At 45.3% G+C, this 20,479-nt stretch overlaps 1 protein-coding gene across 1 annotated transcript in view; it reads left to right on the forward strand.

Moving 5' to 3' along the window:
- The window catches only part of sbk1 (SH3 domain binding kinase 1), a 35,127-nt gene extending 15,069 nt beyond the window's left edge, over nucleotides 1-20,058 (forward strand). The window contains exons 6-8 of the mRNA XM_058995974.1: nucleotides 10,022-10,221; nucleotides 10,666-10,868; nucleotides 14,758-20,058. Of these exons, the coding sequence (XP_058851957.1) occupies nucleotides 10,022-10,221; nucleotides 10,666-10,868; nucleotides 14,758-15,579 (1,225 nt within the window). The 3' untranslated portion in view covers nucleotides 15,580-20,058. The remainder of the gene's footprint in view (nucleotides 1-10,021; nucleotides 10,222-10,665; nucleotides 10,869-14,757) is intronic.
- Nucleotides 20,059-20,479: the final 421 nt, after the last annotated feature.

Here is a 20,479-nt window from a genome sequence, read left to right on the forward strand (position 1 = left end):
GTGCATGGTAGTGAACTTCCTATAATAGCCCGCTAGTGCCAAGAAAGAGCGCACCTGGGTTTTTGTTGTAGGGACCGGCCAGTCAGCCAAGGCTTTCACCTTAGCAATCAGCGGTCTGATCTGGCCGCTCCCTACTCGATACCCCAAATACTCCGACTCGCTCTTCCCAATGGCACACTTCTTTGGGTTAGCAGTGAGCCCAGCCTCCCGCAATGATTGCAGTACCGCCGCCACCTTACCCAGATGACCCGGCCAATCCTCACTGTGGATCACCACGTCATCTATGTAAGCAGCGGCGTACTGCTGATGGGGCCGCAAAATGCGATCCATCATCCGCTGAAAAGTGGCTGGTGCTCCGTGCAACCCAAAGGGCATGGTCCTAAATTGGTACAACCCGAAGGGAGTCGAAAACGCCGTTCTCTCTCTGGATTCCGGAGTCAGGGGTATCTGCCAGTACCCCTTCGTTAAATCCAGTGTCGTCATAAAATGAGCCGTGCCAAGACGCTCCAGCAACTCATCTACTCGGGGCATGGGATAAGCATCAAACTTCGATTTTTTTATTAACTCGCCTGAAATCGATGCAAAGTCGAGTTGATCCATCCGGCTTATCCACTAACACAATCGGACTGTTCCAGTCACTCTGGGACTCTTCTATTACCCCCAGTCTAAGCATCTCATCAGTTTCCGCCTTTACTACCTGCCTTTTGCGCTCAGGTATGCGGTACGGCCTCTGGCGAACTGGTGCCCCCGGCTCAATCTCAATGTGATGGTGGGCTACTCGAGTCTGCCCCGGGATGGGAGAAAACACATCAGGAAACTCCGCCACTAGCGCCCGAGCCTGACATTTCTGTGTAGGTGTCAGATTATCTGCAATCTGTACCGACCCTGTTTTCGCCAACACAGAAAGATCAGGTCCCAAGTCTGTGACGTCATCTGCTTGCGCCACTAACAAAGCCTCCTGCTGTAACCACGGCTTCAACAGGTTGATATGGTAAATGTGCTTTTCTCTCCGTCGCTCCGGCTGGCAGATCTCATAATCCACCGCCCCAACCCGGCATGTAACCTCAAACGGCCTTGCTACTTCGCCAGGAGTTTGGACTCTGAACTGGGTAACAATAGAAGCACCTTATCCCCCGGCTGAAACGTGCGCAACCGAGCCCCCCTGTTATATTGGGTCTCCTGTCTGTGCTGAGCCTGTTGCAAATTGTCATGCGCCCACTTTCCCACAGACTCCAGACGTTTGCGCAGGTCCAACACATACCGGACAGTATTAGTCGAATTGTCCTGCTGTTCCTCCCACATCTCTCTAACCAGATCGAGTACACCCCGGGGTCTCCGTCCATACAACAACTCAAATGGCGAAAAGCCTGTGGACGCCTGGGGTACCTCTCTGATAGCAAAGAGAAAGGGCGGAATCAGCTGGTCCTAGTAGCGCACGTCACTATCAATAAATCTGCGCAACATGTTCTTGAGGGTCTTATTAAATCGCTCCACAAGACCATCAGTCTGAGGGTGAAAAACCGAGGTCCTAATGGTCTTAATCCCCAAAAGTTTACATGTTCCGCGGACTAGCCAAGACATAAAGTTGGTACCCTGGTCGGTCAGTATTTCTTTGGGGATTCCCACCCGGGAGAAAACCTTCACGAGCTCGTTGGCAACAGATTTAGCGGACGCAGATTGGAGGGGAATGGCCTCGGGATAATGCGTAGCGTAATCCAGAATAACCAATAGGTGTGTGTATCCTGCCGCACTCCTTTCTAACGGACCCACTATATCCACTCCAATACGCTCAAACGGAGCTTCCACTAGGGGCAATGGCACCAGTGGGGCGCATGGGACGGCTCTAGGGCTAGCTTTCTGACATTCTCCACATCGTTCACAAAAACGCTTCACATCACCATCCAACTCCAGCTCTGCCCTTAGAAATACTGGCAGGGAAGGAGTTAAATTCTCCTCCCTGCCCAGATTGATTGCTTCAGGTGGGAGCAATCAGTCAATTAATTATTCAATTATGGACTCAGCCACCTGGCATAAAAGGAGGCCTCAGCCTCCCATTTGGAGAGAGAGTTCTGGAAGGAGAAGAAGAGTGTTTTTGTTTTGTGCTGTGTTATTGAAACTAGTGAAGGCAACGCCCAGCCTGGAAGCTTTATTTTGTAAGTTTTGTTTTGTGTTGATTGTTTTGTGTTTTTGAAACCTTTTTGTTTGGCCCTTGTGCCTATTTATTTGGTATTTTTGTTTATTAAAAAGCTATTTTGAACTTTATACTGTCTCTGAGTCTCAACCTCGGTCATCCCTGTCACACTCGCTTTAGTCTTGTTCCTTCCCAAATGACCAGACAGGGGAATAGCGTGAGCAAGCTGCAACAAATCCTCCTTAAAGGGCTGAGGAATGAGCAACTGATGACGCACTTCCCCGGTCTGGGGTAATTTATCAACACGGTACAGAAGGTCTTGATTAATTTCAAAGTGAGGGTATGTGGCGGCGCGTCTGGGCTCGACCACCCGACCATTAACCACAGCTGCTTGGTCAAAGAGCCTGCCAAGCACGTCGTCACGCCCTTGCTTGAGTCGGAAGTCACGGGAGCGAGCTAAGAAATCAGCTCCCATGGCTTCCAACTCGGGGTCAGATCGGTCCCGAGCAGAGGCAGCCGAGCCAGACCCCTGCGCTGGCTCCGTGGCCTCCCCCCCCCAGACTCTTCACCAACCGCCCCCACCTGAAACTTCTCCGACCCCCTCCATTGCCAGCCCTCATTCTTAGCGATCCGATGCTCCCGTTTAGTTTTACGGGGTTTAAATTTATGACAAAACCACTCCGGATCACGAAAGGGAAAAATCTCTCCAATTACTTCCTCTTTCTTAGCCAATAAGGAGGACGGGGCTGTCAGGGCAGCTAACCAATCTTTAAATTGCTCACAGTCCCGTCCCAGAACTACCGGCACTGACAATCGAGGACATAATCCTACCTGCACCTGCGTCACCTGCTGGCCAATCGTCATATTCACACTGATCTTGGGATAGGAGCGTACATCCCCATGAATACATTTAATATGCACCCGTCCCAGTATATGTTTATGCCCCAGTGAGATTAGGCTCTCCTGTACTAGAGACTGACCACACCCTGAATCCAGGAGAGCCTGGGTTTTTGCACCATCCACGGTCACAGGAATAACAAAACCCTTGTGCTGAAGTGACTGAGGTAATTGAACGTGCTTACCTGGTCGGCTGAGGTCACACTCCATCACCGGACAGTCCCGGGCGAGGTGGCCCACCTCCCTGCACGTCCAACACCTCGGTGGGCTGATTTCTCTCCCCGAGGCTTCGGCAACAGGTGGAAATACCGGAGCCATAACAGGGGCTCGCCGATAAGGTGTCCGCGCGAGACCCTGGTCCGACACCGCAGCAGCCCGTGGGTAACCCCACCCTGCCCCAGTTCCCGGGCCAGGAGCCCCCGCCGACACCCCCCGACCAAATCCTCGATTAACGGGGCCAGTTGAGGGAACGTTCCGGTAGCCCCACTTCGTCCAGACAGTTTCGCTGGCATTGGCTCCGCCGCCTGGTATTGCTCCGCCGCCTGGTATTGCTCCACCAACTCAACCGCCCGGTCCAAAGTGGCAGGGGCCTGCCGCTGTACCCATAGCCGAGGTCCCGGAGCCAAGCACTCCAGAAATCGCTCCACCACGATCACCTCCACCAACCTGGCTTTGGTGGTCGCGTCCGGGTTCAACCAGCCCAGAGCGTAATCCTTTAAGCGGTGGGCTATGGTTCTGGGATGCTCCTCCGCCGAAAACTGCGCCTCCCGGAACTTTCGCCGATATCCCTCTGGCATGGCCCCCACCCGATTAAGGATGGCCGCCTTTAGTGTGGGGTAATCCATCATTTGTTCCGGGGACAGCGCCCTCGCGGCTGCCTGTGCCTCTCCCGTCAGCTGGGGTAAGAGGCAGGTAGCCCACTGTGCCTGGTCCCACCCGGCCGAGATCGCCATAGCCTCGAACACCTCCAGGTAGGCTTCAGGGCGATCATCAGCCGTCATTTTGGTGGGTCTCTGCAACCTGGGATCTGGACCTGCGGGTCTAGCAGCCCCCTGCACTGCAGCAGTGAGGGTCTGAAGTAATAGGTCCATCATAGCCGCAAATTGTGTGGCATCCATTTCGGCTTCTTCTGGGGTTGCACTGCTTTTAATGGGCAATGCCAGTGAATTCCACTCTGACACCACGTGTGGAAGGGTGGGGGAAATCACTGACACCGGAGACAGAAAGCTGGGTTTCTAAACACCCCTTGGGTGCACTATTTATTTCTAGCCACAAGGTGGCACTGAGACACCGTTGTTACCAACGATGGTAAAGGTGTCTCAGTGGTCACCTATAGCGCACACGCCATCGCAATAAATCATAAGAAAACAGAAGGCAAAAAGAAAACAAAAACAAATACAAAAAATCTACAAAATAAAGGTACTGCACTCAGCAGCCAAAACAAACCCCAACCGTCGCTAGCCGCACGGCCCGGGACTCCGTCCTACACTCACTCTGTTCCCTCACTACTCTATACAATTCGGGGTTCTGCCCATTTATTTTCCCCGCTACACTTATTCTTTCTTTTGGCGTTGTCTTTTTTATTTTTATTTTTTCAAGTCGCGCGCGGCTCTCTTCCAGCCCCGCTCTGTCCGTCCGTAGGGTCTCTGCTGGCCCATTCATTAAAATCTGGCAGACCTGAGGAAACAGTAGAGCATTATCTTATAGGGCCAACAATCACCCCAAGACCCGCCTCCCAGCCATTCAGAGAGAGGGAAAGTCCACACACCCCCTCTCCCACCTCCCCATGTCACGGCCATGACTGACAGGCGGTTGTTGGACGACATGCCAGCAGAGTCAGCACAGATCTCCCCCTGTTACAGTGACCAACAATATAATGATATACTCACCGTACAGGCGAAAAGACAGATAACGAGTGTGCCTACGCTGGGGAAAATATGGGCATACGGGCTCAGTGTCTTCTGGGAATAGTAGTTATCTGGTATACGCTGAAAGCTGTTTCCAGTCAGCAGAAATGCAGAATAAAACTACAACTCCCATCATCCATGCATGTCAGCACTGCAGCCTGAAATGAGTGTGTATGTGTTGAAGTGTACATGTATATCCATTGCTACAGCAATAGGGGTGGGAATGGCAAGTTAGGGTTAAAAACCCTAACGCCACATTTCGTTGCTTTTGTGGCAGTGAGTTCAACCCTAACTGCTGCATTAACATCGTTTTTTTGCAATGAATTTCCTTGCTTTTTGAGGAGACTTTTTATTTTCATTATAAACTACAGCACTCCTGTGGAGGTGTTCCATACATGACTGCTGCATTTTACCACATTGTATTAGAGATGTGTGAACAGGATGGCTGCAGTGGTGACGTCAGACCAGAAACACAGACTCAGGAAGTAGCGGGTGAGAACTGAAACGCTATGGCGTTCAGCTTCTTTTATTAAATAAGAAACAAAAAACCTAAAGATTTAAACAAAACAAGACAGAAACAAAAGGGCGCGTTGGCCAAACAAACAGAAATAAACAAAAGTATTGTGCTGGTGAAAAAACCAGCACTCTTAGCAGTTGTTATCTTCTTTTAAATCTCTCTCTCCTTGCTCGCTCTCCCGTACTCTCCTCTGTACACTCTCCTCCCGAGCGCGGACAGCTGCAGGCTTTTATATTCTGGCGAGGGGTTAACTAGCTGTTAATTATCTTATTACCCCTCGGCCATAGTCTGCACGAGTTTAGTAAGGATGCGCGACTGTCAGCTAGTTAAATAATCAGTAGCTGATCAGCCACGCATCCTCACAAGGTTTTCAAAATGACAAAACAATAAGAAATACGCAGCGCTTTGCCATAATATAAACATAAATTATAATATAAAATAAATAATAAACAAAGGGGCGGGACACTCCGCCACAAGATGTTAATGCAAAGAGTGCAAACTCAGTAATTCCAGCAAAATAGTAAAACACTGCTGTATCTACATAGTTTTTTAAATCTGTGCTGGATAATTGTAAGGTAAGAAATGAAATGTCCTTAAGGTGGAATCACACGAGACAACATAAGTGACTTAAGGTAATGTAGTAGCCCTTTATGTCAGTTTAAACAGGTTTTAATGGACAAGACAAGGTTCATTTCACAAGGTCTCAAAATGTCTCATGTTTTCTCCATAAAAATCTCTTTAATTATCATCTATTAATGGAACTGCAGTTACAATGATTACTAGTTACAATGTAATTGCACTACAGTCTGTTGTTAAACTGCAGTTGCAATGTGTTTTTTTACTGCTTTTTTGGTATTAAACTGCAGTTACAAAGTGATTCTATTAACTGTAATTTTAAACTGCACTTACAATGCGATTGTGCCTTTCCGTTGAAAATGTCACAAAAAATGTCTAGAAAAGGGCAACTTGCTTTTTTTTTTGTTATAAAAGACATCTGCTGAGGTCCAAGTCTTGCCAACGGAAAAAAACTATTCTAGTCCTTAACACTTTTCTTAATATGAGACCATTTCCAAATGTATTATTATTATTATTTGTTTACTTAGCAGACGCTTTTATCGAAGGCGACTTACAGAGACTAGGGTGTGTGAACTATGCATCAGCTGCAGTCACTTACAATTACGACTCACCCAAAAGACTGAGCACAAGGAGGTTAAGTGACTTGCTCAGGGTCACACAATGAGTCAGTGGCTGAGGTGGGATTTGAACCAGGGACCTCCTGGTTACAAGCCCTTTTCTTTAACCACTGGACCACACAGCCTCAAACTTCACTTCCACTTTAAAAAGAAAAGGATTTAACTGACGAAAAGAATGACAGAATACAGGTCTACAAGTAAAGGTAGACAAGCAGCCCAGTGTTTAATCTGGAATTTTAATTCATGAAACAAGAGACAGTAATAAAGCTCTTATCAAAATCTTTTTTTTTATCGATCCTCATTGAACGTTAATTCGCTGGGTGTATCTGAGCGCTAGCATTCAAGCAGGCTATAAATTTGGTTAAAAACTGTGTCGCATCACATCGTAGAAATGTTATCCGTGTAGCATAATGAAATTGGAAATACTGACCGAATATTATCAGTAAGAGCTCCTCGTTGAGCAATCCCAAGGGAAATAATGGCAATTCAGCATTAATGTTATATATATATATATATATATATATATATATATATATATACATACATATATATAATTAGGACGCATCTGGTACGTTATGCAGCACTGAGTGAGCGTTTTTTTTTTTTTTTTTTTTTTTTATAAATTTAGTCAATTATTTTTACCCCGGTTTTCACCCCAATTTAGCATGCCCAATTATTATCTGTATCCCCGGCTCACCGCTCGCAACCCCCCCGCCGACTCAGGAATGGAGGCTGGAACACGCGTCCTCCGAAACGTGCTCCTTCCAAGCCGTCATTTTTCGCACTGCAGATCCACAGCAATGCTACCAGACCTATAGTGCCGGAGGACAACACAGATCTGGCGGCTCCGCTGCAGAGCCACAGGCGCCCTATCGGCACAGGGGTCGCTGATGCGCGGTGAGCCGTGGATTCCCCTGCCGACCTAAGCCCTCCCTACACGGGCAGCGCTCAGCCAATTGTGCGCCGCCCCCTAGGAACTCTCGGTCACGGTCAGCTGTGACATAGCCTGGATTCGAACCAGCGATCTCCAGGCTATAGAGCACATCCTGCGAGGAGCGCCTTTACTGGATGAGCCACTCGGGAGCCCCGAGTGAGCATTTTTGAGGACGTACCAGGTACATCCAATAGCAAGGGGTTAAACGTTTCACTGAGTTATTTATTGCTGCCCTCACATTAAGTAGCGCGTCACAGCCAGTGTGTAAAGTATATATTTAAATGCTCATTCACCTTGTATTACTGACTGACTTTTTTTTTAGATTCGTTTTTTATTTATGCTCTGCTGCATTTGTGAAAGTATTGTCACGTTGTTCTAACAAAACAACACTTAGCAAGCCGTTTGGTATGCATTCTGGAAGCTGTAGTTCAGACAGGAGCTTGTGTCTAAGTGATTGCATTGTTTACAGGCTCCCCCAGAACTACAGATCCCACAGTGGCCTGATGTCACTCACACACAGTTTTGCTGACCCAATCAGCAAACGGCTCACGTAACAATTACGCTCCTTCAGGGGTTGGATTTCATAGTTAAAGTCCTGGATGCTGACTGTTATCTCTTTTATTATTATATCTCATGAACCATTTCATATCTTTTCACCAAACCTTCAAAAGGCCCTACCTCAGTACAGACCCCACATGTACCTTTCTCAGTTTGGTGCAGAAATTCAGTACAAAAAAACAGGTATCCAGATCTCGTTACTGCACAAGGTGGCGTCATGAAAACGCTTTCACAACATTGCAAGTCAATATAACATGCAAATTTGTGAGCAATTCCAACAAAACCCGCCAAAGTTATTAAAGTGCAAAGCTAGAGGTTTAACATTGAGCACCCAAACTCAACCCTAACTAGTTTTTTTTAATTTATTTATTTATTTATTTATTTAATTTAGTGGTCGTCAATTAATTTTATTGTTTTCTCCCCAATTTTTTTACACACTGCAGACTCACCATGCAGCCACCCAGAGCTACAACGTCGGAGGACAACGCAGCTCTGGGCAAGCTTACAGGCAAACTCGCAGGCGCCTGGCCAGACCACAGGGGTCGCTGGTGCGTGGTGAGCCGAGGACATCCTGGCTGACCTAGCCCTACCTCTTCCCGGGCGACGCTCGGCCAATTGAGCACCTCCCCCTGGGAGCTCCCGTCCTCGGTCGGCAAAGGAATAGCCTTGACTCGAACTCGCGACGTCCAGACTATAGGGCACATCCTGCACTCCACGCGGAGCGCCTTTACTGGATGTGCCACTCGGGAGCCCTCTATTTTCTTTTTTTTTGAGGAGGAAGCACTGCCTTCCCTTGCCTCCTTTAACCCTTTGCAGTCAATTTATTAAGTGTGCGTCAGGCGCGTCGGGTCCAATTTATTTTCACACGCGCAGTTAATTTTAGACGCGCTGTTTAAAAGTATTTTTTTTCCACAGTCAAACGGGTTTAAAAGGCCCTGCATATCAACAAAGCACTCACTAGGCATCTCCAGCCCCGCCCCACCCTTTCGTTCGCTATAGCTTTCACATATGCTAATAAATAAATAATAATAATAATAGTCGTACATATCGATCAATCATCTTCTGATCACTCGTTTTATCACCAAACGCCTCAATAATGCGTTCCAAGTCATTATTTTATTACTATAACATCTGAAAAAAGCTCTGCAAATGTCCGTGATATTCTCTGAGCGCTGATGCAGTCACAGCCAGCTTGTTTCCTTATGGCCTCCATTATCAGATGCCAGGGGCAAGTATGACTATTCATGAGATACGCCCTTTTTTTTTTCCGGCTTGTCTCGGCGCCTGTCGCTCTCCCTCTCGGCCATTGAATGGTTTTCTTGTCTTTTTCCGGAGAAAAAACGACTAAAAATCTGTTTTTTTTCTGTTGCGTCTTTTTGATGGTGTCAGACAGGGTCCGACTTCGGACCTGATAAGAATAATTGCAATGTCGGACCAGGTCCGACATAGGACCGCAAAGGGTTAAGGAGCCTCCACTGTATACTGTATATAGTACTTACGTCACACTAATGTTTTTAAGTTTTATATAGAAAACAGCTCGTCCAATTGCAAGTCGGTATGGGGATTATTATCACAAATTACTGGCCAACTGTTGGACTTTGGGCTGAGCTATTGAAGGCTATATTTTAGGAACCACTAGCCCAAATGTTATGAAACTTTTCATCGACATTAGTCACAAGACGTTATTCTACAAAGTATGAATGACTACACAACGTTAAACAAGATCATTACATGTGCATTGTGGTTCATGAAGTCCTAATTGCTGAGGTAATGACCTTGGATTGAGTGGGGCATTTACAATACTATGTAGTGTAGCAAGTTTGTATGACCTTGATGGAGATGGGCCTCACTTACTCACCCTGTCTCTGTGTGTCTTTCCCTCAGTGCGAAGATGAGCCTGTCCCCGGCTGGAGGAGGGTCTTCCCCAGGGAAAGTCAGGTGCTGTGGGGTGCCTGTCGAGGACTTTCAGGCCCTGGCCATTAACTCCATCTCTGCAGGCGACATCCACAAGCACTACGAGCCTATCCGCGAGCTGGGAAAGGGCACCTATGGCAAGGTGGACCTGGTGGCACACCGCACTCAAGGTACGAGCTCAAGGGGAATGATAAGTGGTGCTGGAAATGTGTTTCTTACAGATAAATATTGATCAATGCTACAAATATAAAATAATCCCACAACTGCTGTTGATGTTAATCCCAATGCTACACACATACAGTTTCACACATCGAAGACCCATTCTTCACAGCGCCTTTTAACACACATGGAAATGCTGGCATGGACAGTGAAACCAGCATTCTGCCACATTCTGAGTAAGCCTCCAGCTGTGCACATAGACAACGGCAGCTCCATACCATTGCAGCAGCCCTTGTGCTATCATTGACCCGTAGTTCAGAATCATTGCATTGTCACTGTACCGTCAATGCTGAGTTTCAATTGATGACATTTCACAAAGAAAAGGGGTGCAAACTTTGCTCAGTGAATCTATCCTAAGCAATCTGTCTGTCTCTTTCACTCATCTGTGTTTGCAGGTACGAAGCTGGCGCTGAAGTATGTGAATAAGAGCAAAACGAAGTTGAAGAGTTTCCTGCGGGAATACAGCATCACTAGCAGCCTGGGCGCGAGCCCCTTTATCATCAAGGTGCTGGACGTGCTCTTCGAGACCGAGGACTGCTACGTCTTTGGGCAGGAGTATGCACCTGCTGGGGACCTCTTTGACATCATCCCACCACAGGTACCACAAACATGTCCATCTTGGTGCAGGCCTTTCACGAAACTATCTAGGGCTTAAGTGAGGGGCCTCATCTGCCCCATATCAATACAAACACCACACAATTTACAGGATTAATCTAAACTGTAAATCTACCTCCTGACCAGGATGGGTGCCAAGGATGGGTACACCTTCACAGAGATAGGCCGACTCGATCTTGTAAGATAGGAGTGGGAAGACCAAACTAATAATTCCAAAAATGTAGTGAAACATGTACTACTTTTGAGAGACCGTCTGGGATTGGTTGGTCGTTTGGCACAAGAGAATTTAAAACTGGCTCAGCATCGCCAGGAGCAACAGTACAACAAAAAAGCAAGAATTTGGACCTGGAGACCTGGAGACAAAGTACTGTTGCTATTTCCCACATCGGAATCTAAATTATTTGCTAAGTGGCAGGCAAGAGCGCCCCCAGAAATCTTTCACATTTTACGCACAACTGAACCACACCAACATCCCCTGGCCAATAATGCATCTCCATGCTGTAAAGCGTTTCAGCCAATTGGAGTGCTGCATTTTTGTTCTTTCCTGAGTTTCAAATTGCATCACTGTTTCCCTTTTTAAAAATGAATAAACACAGCATGGGTGCTGCCATCGAGACAGAACAGCAACTACAGTGACAGCCAAATAGTCCACAACAACAATACAAGCTACAAATAAACCTATTTGAAATACAGACTTAAACTACGGGAAAAACTAGCTCACAAATCTGTTATGCTGGTTCCATTTCTAATCATTTTACTCTCACAATCACTACAACTAATCCTTACTTATCCCCTAAGCATGGCATAAAAACAAAAACCTTTTTTATTTTACACCTGACAAAACAGGCAGTTCAAAAAATAAAACATCAGTCACAATAATAATAATAAAAGGAATAAACTCTCGTGGCAGATAAATGACGAGACCGAGGTGGAGGATCCATGTCACCAGAAGCCCGAGATACAATGATAGGCTTTTTATTGCACACTTTGGTGTACTTTATTGTTATAATTAGTTGTAGCTGTTTACAATAGCTTGAAAAGTAGCACATGTGACCATTTCCCTCCCTTGTTTTTTAATGCTTTTGTTTTGCCACTAAACTTTCTTTTGTTTTTGTGAAGTCCAAATATTTGTGTCGCGTTAAATACCTGTCTTTGCTTCCCAGTATACCGTAACGTTGTCGAGTTGCTGTACTGGTATTTGATTAATTTTCCTATTTTCTCCATTTTCTTCCAGTTATGCGTTTAGTAACTTTATATCACGCAGCGTTTTTTTTCTTGGGTTGCGTTTTCCTGATTTTCAACATCTCTGTTTTCATCAGTAACATTTTGAAATCTGGTCGTCATTTTCATTAAACTGTCAGTTTGTGTTCTGTGGTGAAGTCAGTTAAGATGCCCACATGACCTGTACATATATAGGGCTGTAAACGTCTACTACTGATTATAATAATAATAACACAACTTGGCAATTATGTGTTAATGATTAGGAAAATGTATTATTAATTTTAATATAAGACACTGATAAAATTAAAATACAAATGAAACTTTAAATGTGCACTTGCTGTGCTGAATCCTGGAAGAGCAGCAGAATTCAGATCATGCAACAGTACTTTACTTGCATTTGATGCTGCCAGTATATTTGCCAGAAACAGACGGTTCGTTGCTTTAACTGATTTCTTTCCCTCTAACATGCTGGATCATCACAATAGAGATTTTTGCTCTTTTTGAAGCTTCAACCAAACGTATCTGCTTCCATTTGCTTATTACTACCACTAATAAACAGTACAATTCTATAACCTTAAAATGTCTGTTTTGCTTCAACCGATCGCACAAGATACATGCAAGTCCACACTTATGAAGACGACATTTTGCAAACCAAAGGTACGCACAGTGCGGTGAAAGGGTTTGGTGATGTTTTTTCTAATGTACCTGGTAGAACTAATGTTATCGAACATGCTGTTGTCACTCTGCCAGGTGTCAGGGTCAAGGAGAGACCATACTGGATCCCGGAAAGTCGCCGGGATGCAGTCCGCAAGGAGGTTACAGGCCATGCTCGAGCTGGGAGTCATTCAGCCTTTCCAGAGCGAGTGGTGCAGTCCTGTAGTGATGGTTCCTAAGAAGGACGACATCACTCGTTTCTGTGTGGATTTTCATAAGGTGAATGTGATCTCCAAGTTCAATACATACCTTATGCCCCGAGTAGACGTGCGCCTTGACAAACTGTGGAAGGCTCGGTTTATCTCGACTTTGGATCTGATGAAGGAATACTGGCAGATTCCACTAACTCACAGCTCGTAAGAGAAAACTGCTTTCTCTACCCCAGATGGGCTGTTCCATTTCCAGACCATGCCGTTCGGACTGTATGGCGCCCCAGCAACCTTCCAGGGACTGATGCACCAGGTCCTATACCCCCATCGGAAATATGCGGCCACATTTATTGATGATGTGGTGGATTTTAGCTCTACCTGGAAAGAGCATCTTGCTAGACTTTCAGCTGTCCTACCGTCTCTGAGGCAAGCAAGGCTAACAGCTAGTCTGGGTAAGTGTGCATTTGGCAAGAAAGAGACCCAATATCTTGGCTACATCATGAGTAACAGTCAGTAAAACCGGTAGCCTCTAAGGTCCAGGCATTAGTGAAGGCGGCGATCCCAAAAACCAAGTCTCAGATGAGATCACTACTGGGGTTAGCAAGCTAATACCAACGCTTTACCCCCGAATATTCCACCATAGTTAACCCCATGGTCGATCTCACCAAGAAGAATGCACCAAATTTAGTTAAGTGGACAGATGAGTGTCAGGGGGCCTTTGATACGATGAAGAGGAAACTGTGCCAAGCCCCTGCCCTGATTACACCAGATTTGAGCAAGGAGTTCATCCTTCAGACTGATGCTTCCAATGTTGGTCTGGGGGCTGTCCTGTCCCAAGTATTAGGCGGAGTAGAACATCCCATTTTAGATATGAGCAAGAAAATGGCTCCCAGGGAGAGAAACTACTCCGTCATTGAGAAAGCGTGTTTGGTCATTAAATGGTCATTAAATGGGATACATACACTCTTCGATATTACCTATTGGGGCGTTTATTCCTCCTTGTTACAGATCACGCCCCTCTTAAGTGGTTAAATATGAGGGACACGAACGCCCAGATAACTCAGTGGTATCTGGCGCTGCAACCCTTCGACTTCCGAGTGAAGCATCATGCAGGCAAAGAGCACCCTTCTCAGGAGGGGGGACAATCTGGGGAGCTAGGGTTTAGCCGAGTGTTCCTTCGGCTCCATTCTGAGGGGTGGGATATGTGAACAGGAGAGGATTAATCTGAACTGTGAATCTACCTCCTGACCAGGAAGGACGCTAAGTAAGTTCGGACTCAATGGTAGGACAGAACCGAAAATCGGCCATCTTGGTGAAAGGGCGTAGCTGTAAGACTGCTGAACAGCTGTGTTGCGCGTGGTGATTGGATAGAACGTGGCGCTGTGATGATCACAGGGAGCAGTTTGGCAGTACAAAGGGGACGCAGCTACGTGAGTACATGGTCTTACGCTGAAAAGTAAACAGCCACCTGGACTTTCCCTGGCGCACCTGCACTTCCCCATCACCTCAAACCGTGTGTGCACTGGTGGATTGGACACTGTATTTATTGTTTTATTGGTTTTGTTTGGGACTGCAAACCCGCCGTCTGTCTTCCCCCCCAATACCATTGTTGGTACCGTGGGTACCCTGTGAAAAAACAACGGTTGTTTTTGGAACCTTGATTCCTTCCTGCACCACTCACATCTTGACAGAGCTATTGAGGGTTTGTGTGTAGGCTGGTGTTAGCTCTCTGCATGAGATCTGGGTACTGTATCCCTGCTGTATGTAACAGTGTTAATCTTGTTGCAGGTGGGGCTGCCAGAGGAGATGGTCAAGCGCTGTATGCAACAACTGGGCCTGGCTCTGGACTTCCTGCACTGCAAGAGCTTGGTGCACCGTGACGTCAAACCGGAGAATGTGCTGCTGTTCGACCGCGAGTGCCGACGAGTCAAGCTGGCCGACTTCGGAATGACCAGACGAGTGGGCTGCCGGGTGAAGCGCATCAGCGGGACCATCCCTTACACCGCACCTGAAGTGTGCCAAGCCAGCCGGACGGAGGGCTTTGTGGTGGATTGCAGCCTAGACGTCTGGGCCTTTGGGGTGCTCATCTTCTGCATGCTGACTGGCAACTTCCCATGGGAGGCGGCTCTGCCCTCCGACGCCTTTTACGAAGAGTTCTGCCGCTGGCAGAGGGGGTCCTGCCGGCCGGGCACCTTCCCCTCGCAGTGGCGTCGATTCACGGATGACGCCCTGCGCATGTTCCAACGGCTCCTGGCAGTGGAGCTGGAGAAGCGGTGTGCCGTGAAAGACGTCTTCTTCTTCATCAAGTATGAGCTGATGTGTGAGCTCCGGCGCAGGCCCTCCTGCCGGGGGAGAAAAGCTGAGCGGGGGAGCAACAGCCACTCCAGAACCGGGCACAGACACACCGAAGCCTCTGGCAGCGGTCACTCCTCCTCCTCATCCTCCTCCTCCGCCTGCCTCCACCCGACACCCCTCAAACGAAGTGGGGTTCACTCCGACGGACACTCCTCCAGACTGGGTTCTGAGCCTGGCCTGCCTGCCCCTTCTGGTCGGCAGGAAAAGGGAAAAGGGCAGCTGGTGATGGCCACTGCTATTGAAATCTGTGTCTGACCCCAAGGCTAGGGTCTGTCTCTGTGTGTGTGTGTGTGTGTGTGTGTGTGTGTGTATATGTGTGCTGAGCAAGAGGCGAACTGTAAATAGGAAATAAGAGCACCATCTTCAGGGACGGTTACAGGGTATTGTGGTGTTGGCATTTAGGACAGTTGGATGACATTCTAAGAATATCTACATAAATCCAATGGTACCTATTTCAAATTCTCGGATTATAAACCATTGCCCTGCTTCTTACCGGATTTTTCAAAAATAGACTTCAGGGTATTGACGCTTAGGTATTTGTTACATAAAGCTGTTTTTGGACTAATATGGACCATTGCCAGAGTCATTCCACAGCAAAATGGACTTGATATCTCTCTCGATGACAGCACATTTCTGTTGCTGTGCTCAGCCTGAATAAAGGTCTTGTATTCAAGATTTACTGATTCTCTCACACTCTCTGTGACATGAATACTGTGGAATGCCTGTTATTGAAGACAACACAGCACCAAGAATATACTTTTTATAATGTACACTGAGTAGTTCTGGGTGTTTACTCTTTCCTTTCAGTGCTTTGTTGCCCGTGGTTTTTCTGTTCTTCTGTGTTGAGCTCAGTAGCTGTTCCACTGGCACAAAGAGTGGTGCCACTCTGACTTCCTTGGTTCCTGTTCCCTTGGAAACCAAGGGACGGAGGAGACTGAATAAATAACTAAAGGGGACAATATGGGTTACTGTGCTAGCCTTTCACTTGGCTTGGGATCTGTTTTAGTTTTTTTGGTGCTTTAGTGAGCAGTAGTCAACACGGCAAAACCAGTACACAATTTGGCACAGTTAGCTCCTGCTACCTAGCCCACAAATATACTGGTCCCTCCCATGTGAAGTAACAGCTTTGCTACTGCTTGTGTTGTCCTCTTGGAACTATTAAGTACTAAAAAAGTTTTTAGTTTCCACTGCCAATGTAGCATTTTTCATGAGCACAAAAACAAAATCCCTACAAAAAACAAATGAAATCTGAGAACAAGTACAGCTTCACCGGGCTTCGGTTTAAACCAACGTCAACCTGGCTAGTTAAGTGTCCTGAAGTCTTGAATTTCTCAACTACATCAGCCGCTCTTATTTCATATTTATTAAAAAAAAAAAAAAAAAAAACTTAATGCTTACAAACTGCTTAGCTTATTTTCAAGAGTGACAGAAGATCCAGAGACATCAAACCATCCACTGACCAAGGCGCTCTGAGCTGCGCTCTGTCTGTAGAGGATGACGAGGTGTAGAGTTTGTGTGGTCACACAGCTCTCCTGGGGTGCTGGGGCCTACTGCACTGAAGAACCCTCTCAAGCAGACTGACTTCAGGGTGATTCCCTGTCCCTGTTTATCTATGGAAAGAACTGTTAGCAGCTGGTTATGTAAAGACTTAATTCTGTTGACCAAGAAGAAATGGCAATAAAAATAAAGAAGCAGTAGACAATACTTGTAAAACTGTTGTCGACATCCTCGCTGCACATCCTTGCTGTTCATTCAAAAACCTCCCAGTTCATAGTGTCTAGGTAGCACAGACAGCAGGCTAAGTCACTAGCCTTTTTCACCTGGGTTTTAATTCAGGTGCTGAGGCTCAAGTGGATTGAGTTGGTGGTCTTCATCTCTAGTCTGCCTCACAAAACCACCACAGAATTTGGGATAATTCAGAACAATATTTCATATTCTGTTATCAGATATTACACAGTCAAGCATGAGAGGTGCATATTTGTGTATATTCGAGTCCCATATTCAAGTCTCACCCATGTCGGTTTGAATGGACTGAGCTAACGTTATGCAAACCTCTTTGTTACGTTTATCAAACTAGAGTAGTAAATCTTTAAATTGGGTCCCTGACCTGGGGGATTCAGCTTATAGTAAAACATTCTTGAAATGAGAGCTACCATATATTTTTCTGTCTGAAGAGAATTCGAAGGAGCAGCAACGCCATGCACCTCTTTGTGTGTGGATAAGCGTTGCAGGCAGAACTCAGTGACTGTGTGAAGTGACCTTAGAATCTCTCCACTTGGGGGGGGGGGGGGGAGAATCTCACACCAATTCAACTTCCAAAAGAAAAAAAAAAAAAAAAAAAAAAATACTGCAGGGATGTATAATCTGTATAATCTTTTAATTAGTATAGAGTGGTTATTAAGTCTGTAGAGCAATGTAACAAGTGGAGGCACCAAATCATGGACAACAAGACTAGCACTACCACCATGAGCCTAAAATGGTCACCATTGGCAGCAAGCGCTTGCATCTTTGATGGAGAATGAAGGAATGCCAATTTCCACACTTCTTGATGGATGATATCCTTCATTTCGGTTGCAAATATATATCTTTTTCAAAGCAGAAGTCCAAGCAGACTTTATAAGGTACTTTTTGTGACCAATTGTACTGTAGTATGCAAACAAAATAGCAAAAGTTCATGGAAGGAGGGAGGAGGGAGTGATGCTGCAGAGCAAGTCAGACCTCTTTTCAGACCTGAACTGAAGGTGTGCAAAGTGTTTAGGGGGTTAGGCTATTTTAAGTTTTTGTGTTCTGTAGAAGAAATGGGTAGCAGGGTTTGTTGTTAGAAAATGCACTGTCTGTAGCAAATTTATAATAAAAATATACAAAATACATTTAAAAAGCCAACTGAAAGACACTAGGTTCTTTAGAATAGGTCTATAGCTGCCCTGTGGGCCAGGAACAGGTGGACAGCTGTTTTAAGTAGAACAGGGTGGCCCTCTGTTTGGCAGGGAAGAAGTTAATGTTGCAATACAGAATATCATGTAAACCTGTTGAATTGATTCTTCTCTAATGGATTCAGTGCAAAAATATAGTGCTTGCACTATTGTCATAGTCTAGGGTGGAATTCAATCCAACTTTCCAGAGACACAAAATATGTGTTTTTGACACTTGCTAATACATTGATGTGTTTGTAGAGTGTCTGGCAGCTGGTCACAATAACGCCATAAAAAGGGAAATAATGGGTCAGAAAGTGACACTGTATTTAATGATTGAATCTAAGTTGTCAGCCATTCACAGCAGAGGTTACGTATTAAAATATTCAATCACCAAGTTATACATTTTGTGCCATCAGCTATCTAGTTAATTTATGCTATATATCTGTGGATTCATTCTATGTATTTAATGATACATTCTCATGACTGTACATTAATTCAATAGAACACTGTGTATCAAGCCTAAGCATATGTTAAATATTTTAAGACTGTACATACTATTCTGTACACTGCATTCCATTGCTGAACAGTACTGTGTAGTAATCATTAACAGTACTGTATATTTATGCTATACATTTATTCTAGATATTCAACCTTTATTGTCAAGCTTCTTAGGACAGACTATACACTGATGCACTGTAACAGATATTTGAATGCATACACTCCCTTATAAAAGTTTTCCACAGTAACAACACAGCAAAGTTTAATAAAGCCTAGTAAAAGCATGGTAAAGCATAGGTTAGCATTGTAAAGTCCAGAGAGGTATAGTAAAGTATATTATTATGATAAATGCATAGTATAACCATGGGAAAAGCGGGAAAACTGTAAAATTACCGTGCACATTTACCATGGTAAACTGTTAGGGCTGTGCACTTTATTGGTGTCTGTCTCATGCCATTCAGACATGTGTGACTGATGATTGAGGGAGTGGTGTACTTTAAATATACTGCAGACCATTGTACTGTACATCTATTCAGGTTACCACGTTGTATATACATGCCACATACCTGGTCTGCTTTTGGGGTCTTTTTTTTTGTTTCGGGTAAAAAAAAAAAAGCTGGTTAAAAGAAGACCGTTATTTTGTCCTGCTGCTTAAAGGACATTCTGCTTGATAGTATGCCCTTCAGAGAAAATAACCATGTGGTGCTCATCTCCAGCTCTTCTCTGTCACATTGTATCTGATACCTGGCTGGGCAGTCTGACTTTAATGTTGGTTCACTGGGAATAGCAGCATGAGATTTAAAGATCTCGCTGGCTCGTAAGAACAGGGGGGGGAAATAACTTTGTCAAGATCACAAGATAAATGATCTCAGGACCTCGACAATGAGCCCCCATATCTAACAGACACTTACACACAAAAAATCATCTTCATATAAAACACTGTAGACAAGCAACAACTGATTATTTTCCTTGCTTTATCCCAGCCTATTCAGACTATCCCCTGTCCACCTGTACCCCCCAGGCTTTAGGAATACTATTGCTGCCTTAGTTTGTTAATGTTTCTCATAGTGCAATAATGTAGAGATTTTAAATATGTTACATTGTTATACTGTTTACCTCAGTTATGTCCTGATGTATAAATTCACAATTAGTTTTCCACCTGTGTATGTGTGTGTGTGTGTATAATACACACACACACACACATAAAACTGTTATACAGGGCTTCGTTTTGTTCCAGATGTTGTGTATGTTGTCCAATGTTTTCTTTTATTTGTTAAAGGTGTAATATTTCCTTAGATAAGAATTAAAATTATAATATTTAGAGCGGTGGGTCGTTTATTTCTTTCTACATCTTCAAACGTAACCTTGGCAACCTGAACTGGCAAGCGTGCCACATCTTCTAAATACAGATCTCCGACCGAAAGGCAGAGCAGAGGAATTATTATGAAGGTGGGAGACATAGCCATCTCTAAAGAAAATCTTCATTTTCTGTGGTTTTCTTAGAATGAAGAGTAAGTTTTATCATTTTTTGAAGGCCAAGACCAAGGGCCAAACGTAGTCCCAATTTGTCCTGAAATAACCAAATTACTTGCAGGTACCATCAGTTAAAGTATGTCTCTTGAAAATATGAAAATGCTTCCTTTCAGCAACAAGTATTTCAGTAGCATTTATCCCCAGCCACAGCTACACAATGAAAGTAATCTGTATCATAAAAATGCAGTATGACACAAACCCAACACATA

The sequence above is a fragment of the Acipenser ruthenus genome, chromosome 22 (genome assembly GCF_902713425.1).
Source record: "Acipenser ruthenus chromosome 22, fAciRut3.2 maternal haplotype, whole genome shotgun sequence".
NCBI lineage: Eukaryota > Metazoa > Chordata > Actinopteri > Acipenseriformes > Acipenseridae > Acipenser > Acipenser ruthenus.